This window comes from Vicugna pacos, chromosome 13, assembly GCF_048564905.1.
Source record: "Vicugna pacos chromosome 13, VicPac4, whole genome shotgun sequence".
NCBI classification, from domain to species: Eukaryota; Metazoa; Chordata; class Mammalia; order Artiodactyla; family Camelidae; genus Vicugna; species Vicugna pacos.
Window position 1 is genome coordinate 54,779,728 of NC_132999.1, and position 10,499 is coordinate 54,790,226.

At 57.4% G+C, this 10,499-nt stretch overlaps 1 protein-coding gene across 1 annotated transcript in view; it reads left to right on the forward strand.

The window, feature by feature from the left end:
• Nucleotides 1-7,729, forward strand: part of ALDH4A1 (aldehyde dehydrogenase 4 family member A1) — a 29,840-nt gene extending 22,111 nt beyond the window's left edge. Inside the window, exons 10-15 of the mRNA XM_072975265.1 lie at nucleotides 1,653-1,849; nucleotides 1,987-2,034; nucleotides 2,800-2,952; nucleotides 3,662-3,783; nucleotides 4,604-4,722; nucleotides 5,446-7,729. Coding sequence (XP_072831366.1) covers nucleotides 1,653-1,849; nucleotides 1,987-2,034; nucleotides 2,800-2,952; nucleotides 3,662-3,783; nucleotides 4,604-4,722; nucleotides 5,446-5,558 — 752 coding nt within the window. The 3' untranslated portion in view covers nucleotides 5,559-7,729. The remainder of the gene's footprint in view (nucleotides 1-1,652; nucleotides 1,850-1,986; nucleotides 2,035-2,799; nucleotides 2,953-3,661; nucleotides 3,784-4,603; nucleotides 4,723-5,445) is intronic.
• The last annotated feature ends 2,770 nt before the right edge of the window (nucleotides 7,730-10,499 follow it).

Genomic DNA, 10,499 nt, shown 5'->3' on the forward strand with positions numbered 1-10,499 from the left:
ACTTCCAGCCCCCCACCCCCCCCCCCGCCTTGTGCCCTAGTCCAACCTTCACAAGATGGGGAACAGTGAGCCCCTTCGCTGTCCGTGGTTCCTGCTGTCTCCTTCCCACCACCTCCCTGAAGGAGAGAGACCACTGCTTCCCCACCTCCAGTATGAGGCTTCGTCTCTCTGTGCCTCAATTTTATTGTCTTTTTTTTTGCTTGTTCTCCACAGAGGTAAGGGGAAGAGGCATTAAGTTGTATTAGTAATGTTATGGTAGTAACCAGATGTGTTAACAGCAGCTTATTTGAGGTCCGTCAATCCTTTGATGGCTGTCATTCTCCGACTGCCCACATCTGAATACATTCTGCTACAATGGAATCAATTTTCTTGTCTTTATAATGGGAATAATAATGGGAGGCTTCAGTGAGAAGGAGCACAAAGTGCCTTGAACTGAGGCTGGCGGGTAGTTAGTGCTTGGTAACATAACCTGCTCTTTTTTTTTCCTGCTAAGTTTTACTGAAGTGTAGTTGATTTACAGTGTTAGTTTCAGATATACAGCAAAGTGATTCAGTTGTACATATACATCAATTTTATACGTATACGTAGATTTTCAGATTCTTTATATATTCCATTATATGTTATTACAAGAAATTAAATATAGTTCCCTGTGCTATACAGTAGGTCCTTGTTGTTTATCTGTTTTATGTATAGTTCTATGTATCTGTTAATCCCATACTCCTAATTTATCCCTCCGCCTGCTTTCCTCTAGCTTGTTTTCTGTGTCTGGGAGTCTATTTCTGGTTTGTAAATAAAATTTGTATCTTTTTTTAGATTCCACACATAAGTGGTATCATGATATTTATTTTTGTCTGTCTGACTTACTTTGCTTAATATGATCATCTCTAGGTCCATCCATGTTGCTGCAAATGGCATTATTTCATTCTTTTTTATGGCTGAGTAGTATTCCATTATATACATATACCACAACTTCTTTTCCATTCATTTGTTGATGGGCATTTAGGGTGTTTCCATGTCTTGGCTATCGTAAGGTGCTGCTGTGAACAACATGCCTTGAACTGAGTGTGGCAGGTAGTTAGGACTTGGTAACAGTTGCTACTCTTAGCTGACATTTAAGTGAGTGAGGAAACCAAGGCCAGGAGGATGCAGTGCTCTTCTGAGGCCCCTCATGCTGGGGAGACTGGGAAGGGATGTCCCCACCATGGGGAGGGAAGCGAGACCAGCCCTGGCTGTTAACATGAGTTGGACCCCTCTCATCTCTCTGGGCTGGGGGTCAGGGGAAGGCTCACAGGAAGCTGTGCCCACTGCTGGGAATGGACCAGCCCCCGGGGAGCCTTGGAATCTGGTCCTTCCTCTGCCTTTATGTTGGGCTCAGTTTTCTCATCTGCATAATGGGGGCGCTGGTCTCGATGACTGCTGATGTCCTTCACCCTTGCCTGGGCCTCAGTTTTCTCATCTCTGGAGTGGGGGACAGGCCCTGCTCACCAGTTTTGGGGAGGTTGTCCAGCTCTAACTGCCTTCTTTCACTCTCGTCCGCCCAGTGCTGATCCCAGGACCCTGCGGACAGGTGTAGGTAGTGCGTTAGGTCCCTGGGCTGGCCAGGGGAGCCTGCCCCCAGACTCACCCCCCCTTCCCAACCCCGGCCCCTGTAGAGTGTGGGGGGAAGAACTTCCACTTCGTACACCGCTCCGCCGACGTGGACAGCGTGGTGAGCGGGACCCTGCGCTCCGCCTTCGAGTACGGCGGCCAGAAGTGCTCAGCCTGCTCCCGCCTCTACGTGCCCCGCTCGCTGTGGCCGCAGATCAAAGGGCGGCTGCTGGAGGAGCATGGCAGGATCAAAGTGGGCGACGTGAGTGGCGCCTTCATCCCCGCTGCGGCCCAGTGGGTGGCTGATGGGATTGGTGGCTCCCGTGCGGTGGGGAGGGGGCTCCCTTTGTCTCGGGCCCGCGGCCACTCTGTCTCTTCCTGTGTCTCCCCTGCCTCCAGCCTGCAGAGGATTTCGGGACCTTCTTCTCTGCAGTGATTGATGCCAAGGTACGGGCGGGAAGCAGGGCATTCCTGTGGGGCTGTGCTCTGGGCTGGGTGGGAGAGGAGGGAGACTCTAGGGGTGACCCAGACCCACTGCTCTGAGCCGAGAAGCCTGCAGTCCCCACCGCTCCGTTAGCCTTGGAAAGGGCAGAGGCATCTATACCCAGAGAAGAACTCGCTTCCCGCACCCACTGCAAGCACGCTCGACAAGCTGCGCACATACAAGTAGCCCCGCACGTCTGTACCTATAAACCTGGACATGCGCTTGCCGTGAACACGTTTATGTAGATCTCTGTGTGCGGGCGTGCACGTAGGTCTCCCCACATGCACATGCACATCCACGTGCACACCTGTCTGCACACGTAAGCAAATCTGCCCGCGTGTGGCACATTTGTGGACAGGTTCTTACATGTCTATAGGCGCACGTGTAGGTCTACATGCACGCACACACCTATAACACAGGCATACCTAAAGTGGCTCTGTGTATGTGTATGTGTGTGATGTTTATAGGGACATATACATGTAGTTCTACCACGTGTGTGTGCACACATGCACACACTTGCGTGTGCATGTCTCCCCTCATCTCTGCCATGGCTCACTCAGGCCCTGGCTTTTGTCCTCAGGGCCCCCCCCCACCCCCTGCACCTCCCTCGACTTCAGAATTTGGGCCCTTTGAGGACAGGTGTTTGGGCTCAGTGTGTTGGGGGGCTGCTGCTGGGAATGGCCTCCAGCCAGCCCTTGACGCCCCTTCCCGTCCCCCGCCCTCCCTAGTCCTTTGGCCGCATCAGAAAATGGCTGGAACATGCCCGCTCCTCCCCCAGCCTCACCATCCTGGCGGGGGGCCAGAGCGACGATTCCGTGGGCTACTTCGTGGAGCCCTGCATCATCGAGAGCCAGGACCCCCAGGAGCCCATCATGAAGGAGGTGACATGGCTGGTGGCCTGGGGCTGGGAGGGGGTAGCCTCTCACCCAAGCAGGGCATGAGCACAGGCGCCAGCCCATCTCACAGATTAGGAAAGTGAGGCCCTCCAAAGGGAACGTCTCAGGCCCAGTGAGCGCAAAACCAGGCCTTGAGCCCAGGCCTCCAGACCCCACATCTCCACCTCTGTCCTTGACACTGCTGACCCGGGCTGGTGTCACAGCACTTCTGCTGCCCACAGCCACTCAGGCCCCTGCAGCCATCTCAACAGCTGAAGTCTGTAGACTCTTGACAGGGGGCCAAGCCCTTGACTGAGATGAGGTAGGTACCTCGTTCCCATTTTACAGATGAGAAACTGAGGCTCCGAGAGGTCAGGGCACTTGACCGGGGTGACGGTGATGTCATCCCCTGGGCCAGCTGTTGCCAGAAGTCTCCCCTTTCCAAGGGCCTGGGCCCTGGGCTCTGAGTGTGGGTCTGGCTGGCAGGGAGACCAGGAAGTTTCCTTGGATCTTCTGCCAGGTTCGGGTGGGGTGGGCAGGGCAGGAGCTGAGCATCGTGCTGCCCTCGGAGGGGAGGGGACCGAGCAGGAGGCAGAGCCTGGCCCTTTTGCGGGGGCTGAAGAGGGGGGCCGGGGAGAGGCAGAGGCCAGAGCAGGGAGGCTGGGAGACTGGGCGCTGGTCCAGGCGGGGCCTGACCCTGGGGCCTCTCTCCCAGGAGATCTTCGGGCCTGTGCTGACCGTGTATGTCTACCCAGACGACGAGTACAAGGAGACACTACGGCTGGTCGACAGCACCACCAGCTACGGCCTCACGGGGGCAGTGTTCGCCCAGGATAAGTGAGTGGCCAGGGCTCTGCTCCAGTCCCACCAGGTGCCCTGTCCCCACAGGACCCTGCTGTCCCTGGAGACCGCCCTCCTGGACGTGGATCATAGTAATAATGCTGCCCTCAAGTTTTTCTCCATTCTCCTTACCTCAGCCCTGACTGGAGATCTGCCTCCCAAGCACAGATGCCCAGAGACAGCTGGGCTCTTTGCTAAAAGGCAGATTCTGGGGCCCCACTCTTGGTCGCTGACTCTCGGGATATTGAATCAGTGCTTTTGACCTGCTCCTGCGGGTCTGACGGGGCCCACTGAACGAGGTCATGGCTTCAGTCTGCGGGGGGGGGTAAGGCTCGGGCCAGGGACATGCTGCCCGTCCAGCACAGGCGGGATTCAGACCTGGGCGCTGCGACAGTAAGCCTGAGGTTTTGTCCTTTCCTTTCCCCACGGCACTGGTTGCCATCCCGTATCTGCCTCTGAAAGTAGAGGCGGGATTGGGACCTGAGAGGAAGGCCGGGAATCTGGGAGGTCCCCACCCAGCTCCCGGGGGTAGGAAGGTTGGGCCAGGACGGGCCACTCCCTTGAGTACGTGCAGTTTGACCCTCATCTTCCAGTTCAGTCCTGACAGCAGCCCTGTGGGGGAGGCGTGCCAACACCCTCCCCAGAGGAGGAGGCTGAGGCCAGGCATCACAGGAGCTTGTCCGAGGGCTCCCAGCTGGCAACTGGCCACGTGCTCGCCGGGACAGCCAGTGTGGGCTGGGGCGGGGTGTTGGAGGTTGGCCCTGGGGCTGGAGCCGGGGTGAGCCCGCTGCCCTCTTACCGCTGCCCTGCCTTGTAGGAATGTCATCCAGGAGGCCACAGAGATGCTGAGAAATGCTGCCGGGAACTTCTACGTCAATGACAAGTCCACTGGCTCTGTGGTGGGCCAGCAGCCCTTTGGTGGGGCCCGAGCCTCCGGTACGTGGGCCCCCTTTCCAGAGGGGAGCTGAGTTCCTGGTGGGAGACCCTCTGTCTCTTATCTCAAGGGTGTTAAGAGGAGCAGGAATAGCACCATTTCCTGAGCACTGTGGGCCAGGCGCTGTTCTAACTCAGAGTCCTTGCCAACAGCCTCATGAACTGAGGCGCTTCCATTCTTCCCATTTTACAGAGGGGGAGCCTGAGGCCCTGGGAGGAGAAGTGACTTGCCCAAGGGCACGTGGCTGGGAAGGGGCGGAGCCAGGATTTAGGTCCCAGCACCCACACCTTTTACCATCATACTCTGGGTCATGTCAGTGCAATGCCTCCTATTTATAAATGGGGAAACTGAGGCTCGGCTAGGGGTGGTGACTTGCCAGAGGTCCCAGCTGCCTAGTGGCGGAGCCAGGGCCAGAACCCAGGTCTCCCGACTCCCAGTCCAGTGCCCTCCCTCCGCCACGCTCCCCTGGCTCCCAGGAGGGGAGCATGGGCTCCTGCCTGCTCAGCGGCTCCTGCCTCCCCCGACCACTCCCGGCCTCTGGCTGAGTGCCCTCCGCACAGATGTTCTCAGGAAGCGCCGGCCCCTGCGGCTGTGTTAGGGTTAGTTTAGCTGTTTGCTGCCCGTGCCGGTGCCCCGTTTATTCCATCGGCTCCTCCCCACCCCTCTCCCTTCTGCCCAGAGCTGTCGTATCTGTTTGGAGATAAACAGACCTGTCTTTCCTATAGGGACCAATGACAAGCCAGGGGGTCCTCACTACATCCTGCGGTGGACGTCACCCCAGGTCATCAAGGAGACGCACCAGCCTCTGGGGGACTGGCGCTACGCGTACATGCAGTGAGCCCCACTCGGCGCCACCTGTCTGTCCGTCCAGACAACTGACCTCAGTGCACTGGCCCCTCTACCCCGCTCCCCATGGGACAACCCACTTTCTAGGGCCGAGGCCTGCCCCCTTACCCCCCACCAGCCTGTATCCTGGCCTGTCCCACACCTTGGGGTCAGCTGCTGGACTCTGGTTTGAGATCACGCTGAGGGGAGGATCAGAACCACCACCCCTTACCCCATCGGCTGTCCTGGAGACTCCAACTGGTAGCTGTGACCTTGGTGCTGGCTGGTCCTCCACCTGTCCCTCCCTCTTTCCTCTGCACTGGGGCCCAGTGGCTCAGGGACCTGGGGAATGGTGGTGGAGTTGCTTCCAGATCTGCTGGGAAAAAGGAGACAGCTCTGGGCCCCTTGGCAAACCTCGTGGCCCATGGAGGCTCCTGGCCTTGGCCCTGCCTTCTCTGGGTCTCCAGGATTCGGTGTGACCAGGGTGGTCTTCAGGGCTGGCAAGTCATGGCTGCTGGGCGTGGGGGTGCCAGCTGGCCTTGCCCTCTGGGTCGGGGCCGCCCATTTCCTCACTAGCTCTTTGCCCAGATGCACCTGTGCCAGCAGGCACTTGTGCCCGACCACACGCCTTACACCCTGCGTGCCTTGCTGCAGAGTGCCTGTGCTCCCCGAGGCCCACGGCTTCCTGGCCATCTTCACGTGGGGCTTGGGGAGCTGCTGCAGGTCACCTGCTGAGGTGTGGAATGGGCTGGTCCTTCCTGTTTGGGCTGCGAGTGTGGAAAACCTTGGTGGCGGGACCTTCCTGCTGTTTCTCTTAGCTAGTGGGTCCTGCCTCTAGAGACGGCCGCTCAGAGCCTAGGTTGGCCTGGGTTGGCCTGGGTTTCCTGCAGGAGCTCAGCTCCCACTGGCCGTGGTTGAACAGGCTGGGGTAGAGGTTGCTCCCACCTTCTCCCAGCCCCCTGAGACCTAGCCTTGGGTCCCTGTCCAGCCCGGGCCAAGGACCCCTGTAGAGTCGTCCCTCTGGCATGTTAGTTGCTCTGTGTGGACTGGCCTTTAGGAGGCCTGTTCCTTGATGCAGCCAATGGGTGGACACTCGCAAATGCATCCTGGGTGGATTCTGGGTGGCCTGGGAGCAATAAGGGGTGAATCTGGAGGACAGCTTTTAGGGAGTCCTCCTCAAGCATGGCTGGCATGGGGCCCGTGTGGGGCTGGAGTGGCCATTCCCCAAGTGTATGGTCGGGGTGGGTCCCAATGCTGCCGCGGCAGCGAGGGCTCCGCGTCCTTCCAGTTGTTTCCCAGGCAGCGCGGGGGCAGGAGGTGTTCCTGGTTCTACTGGTTCTGCACTGTGAGGTGGCAATGGGATTTGCCCTGATGCTACCTAATAAAATGTTCGCTACATAATCAGATCGGTGGTCTCTCTGGTCGGGGGCAGTGGGTGCTGGTCAACTTCTAAGTGCGATGGTGTTGCTAATGTGTCCCTAGGTGTCAGTGCCCTCAGTGTGATGGAAGGAAGGGTGGGCGCCAGTGATGCCAGTCCCTGCCACGGGCGGTGGGGGCTCTGGGGCCAGACGGGCTAGGTTCAAGTCCCAGCTGCAAAAAGTTGCATAATCTCTCCAACCTCTTGTCTCTTCATCTATTAGATGGAAATAATCGCGCATGCGCGCGCGCACGCACGCACACGCACGCACACACACACACACACACACACACACAGGTTTTCATGAGAATTCAAGGAGTTAATGCATATAAGTGCTTAGAACAATACCAGGTATGGAATTAATGATTCAACCATTTACCCGTTGCTGTAACAATCACTGTTAAGTGTTATGTTAGTTGAGTTTATGTGTTAACTTGACTGGGCTGCAGAGCCCAGATATTTAGTTAAGCATTATTCTGGATGTTTCTACAGAGGAGTTTTTTGGTTGTGGTTAACATTGAAATCAATGGGCTTTGCATAAAGCAGTTTACTCTCCCTAGTGGAAGTGGGCCTCATCCAATCAGCTGAAGGCCCTGACAGAACCAAGACGGACCTTCCCCATGCCGGAAGGAATCCTGCCAATGGCTACTTTGGACTCAACTGTAACCCTCTGCGTCTCTGACCTACTGGCCTGTGCTGCAGATTTGGGGCTTACAGCCTCTATGATCGTGTGAGCCAATTCCTTACAATAAATGTCTGTCTCCGTGCCTCCTGTAGGTTCTGTTTCTCTTCAGAACCCCAACTAATACACGTGCCAAAGACTTTGTGTGTGTTTTCTCACTCTTGACAGCATAATGACGTAGCACTGCCATGCTCCCATTTTGCAGGTGAGGAAACTGGGGTGCAGAAGGGTAAAGGGACTTGCCAAGGGTGTGGTATCACCAGGACTTAAACCCATGTCTGATTCCAAAACCCATTCTCTCTCCTCCGTCCAGATGTCCACATGTGGCTGGCAGAGACCTGCTCAGCTGGCCAGGTGACCTGGCGAGGAGTGACCATGACCAGTTAGCTTGAGCCCGGAATCCATGGGTCCACGCCCCCCGGGCCAGCTGACTTGGAGGGGAAGACACGCGTGTCCTGGCCTGTCTTCACCAGCAGACGATATAAAGGGACGGTCCGTTGGTTAGGGCGGTTGGCACGGAGGATCTCAGGGGTGTGGGGAGGGGGAGGGAGAGACTCGAACCTTGGCAGGGCCCCCATGCCCTGGCTCACCCAGGGGTTGCTGCTGATTTGTGGCAAAAGGGACAAAGGACAGCACCCAGAGTGCCCTGGCTGGAGCTCACGGAAAAGAGGGGTAGTAACTGCATTTTGCAGCCAGAGGATATTAAGGCCCTGTTAATGTCTGAACCAATGGTAGAGTGACTTGCTCAAGGTCACACTGAGGCAGCCACAGGGTTGGCTGATTACTGGCCAAGTGCCTTACCAGGTAGCTACTGCCTGTCTTCTGTGGAAGGACCAGAGGAGGTCAGAGGAGAATGATGAGCCCAAGTTCACGCGGCTGGTTAGTGGGAGGGCTCGGTTTGAACCCAGGGAGCCACGGCCCGTGCTCCCCGCCACCTACTCCATCCGGTCCCCAACTCCCAGCTGTGCCTCTGCCCTCGTCCTTCTACCCTGTCCTCCCCTGGCCCGGTGCCTCTGACTCCACTGAATGAGGGCAGGGGTGGCTCCAAGTCGTCGCTCATGCTGTTCTTTCTGCCCTCCCTTGTCCCCCAGACTTGGGACTGGTGGCTCCCTAGGACCCAGTGCCCACCTGGGTGCCCCAGGCCTCTTTGCATGGTCACCACAGTAAGTCCCCGTGTCCACAGTGGCCCAAGGAGCCTCTTCATTTCCCTGCTGTGGCCGGGGGCCCTGCCGCAGGTCTGGGCTTGGAGCGTGAACCATTTGACTGGGGCCGGATGTCCCTGCCACCGCCATCCTGTGGGCTGTCAGTCGGGCATGCCTGCTAAGGAAATGAGGGGCCACCTGTGCTCTGGTCACCAGGCAGACCTGGAGCTCCTGATGGGGGGGCGGGGGCGGGCAGAGGAAGCGGCAGGGTGCAGACCCACCCTCCTCACTTCTTCATTTGCATTAATTCGCTTACCCACACATTCGTCATCACCCTGTATGTTCGGTCTAGAGGCCAGGTAGCGCACAGTTAAGAGCCCCATTACCGGAACACAGGCTGTGTGCAGGCGTCAGTTTCCTCATCTGTGCGGTAGGTAAGTCTGCAGAGCTCTGCAGACCGTCCCAGCTCGGACACACCCGCCACGCTATGGGTGCCCCTAGTGCCCCTGGCATCTTCCCGCATGTGCTGCCCTCACAAGGGCCCCGATTTCTGTTTCCAGACTGCAAGCCACATTGCTCGTGTGTCCAGGCTTTGTCCCCTGTACCGCACCCAGCCCTCCCCCATGGTGGGCTCGACCAGCGCCCTCTGAGTTAGTGGCTTTCTCAGCCCCTCTTACTCTCCACCACAACACCCAGGGAATCCAGTTGACTTAGAGGCTCTCTCTCTCCCCCATCCCCTTACCCCCAAGCTTTGCTAAATAACCTGGCTTGGCTGGGAGCCTCCAGAACATTCTAGAACATTCTAGGGCTGCCCAGCAACTGGCATCTTTATTCTCCCTCTTCAGAACTGACACAGAGTTGTTGTCCCCAGTACCTGTCCCTGAGATGGAACCTGCACTGGGGGAGGGCAGCACCAGCCCCCATACCCATGGCAGCCGTAGTGATGACGGTTCCTGCCGGCGGGACACACCAAAATCAGACGGTACAGGGTTGAGACTTTGGCAGCCTGGGTCTGCTTCCAGCATCACCACCTATTAGATGTGTGACTTCAGGCAAGTTGCTTAACTGCTCAGTCTCAGTTTCCTCATTTTAAAAATGGGAGTAAAAGTGACTGCTTTGCAGGGTAGTTGTGAAGATTCAGTGATGCAGTGCATAGGAAGTGCCTGGCATATGATATGCCCCAGAAAAGGAGCAAGTTAGTTGTTATCCCCGGGACTCCCTAAGCGTCTGTCCAGGCAGGTGACTGTGGTCTTGGGGGCCCCCAGAATGCCACCAGGGACCCAGTTCCAAGGAAGCTAGTGTAGCTGTAGTTTGGGGCCCGTGATGCAGGAGAGAGCAGGGCAGAAAGGATGGGTGAGCTGGGGCCGGGCAGGGGGAGGCCTCGAATGCCAAGGCCAGGAGCTCAGTGGTGATCCTGCAGGCAGTGCAGAGTCCCAGGAGGGGTCGGAGCCGAGGGGTGGGAGACTCAGAGCTGTGCTTTGGGGATTTAAACTGTCAACACTGGGGGGACAGAGAGGCCCAGACCAGAAGTGATGAAGTTCTGAGCTTGGGGTGTGGCAAAAGGGGGAGGGGTCTGGAGAGAACCTGTAAGACAGAGGGTGAATCAGCACTGGGGCTTTTGATTAGCTGACACGGAGGGTGGATAAGGGCAGTCCAGAGAAGACCTCCCCTCCCCAACCCCACTATACGGATGAGGAAACTGAGGCCAGGAGC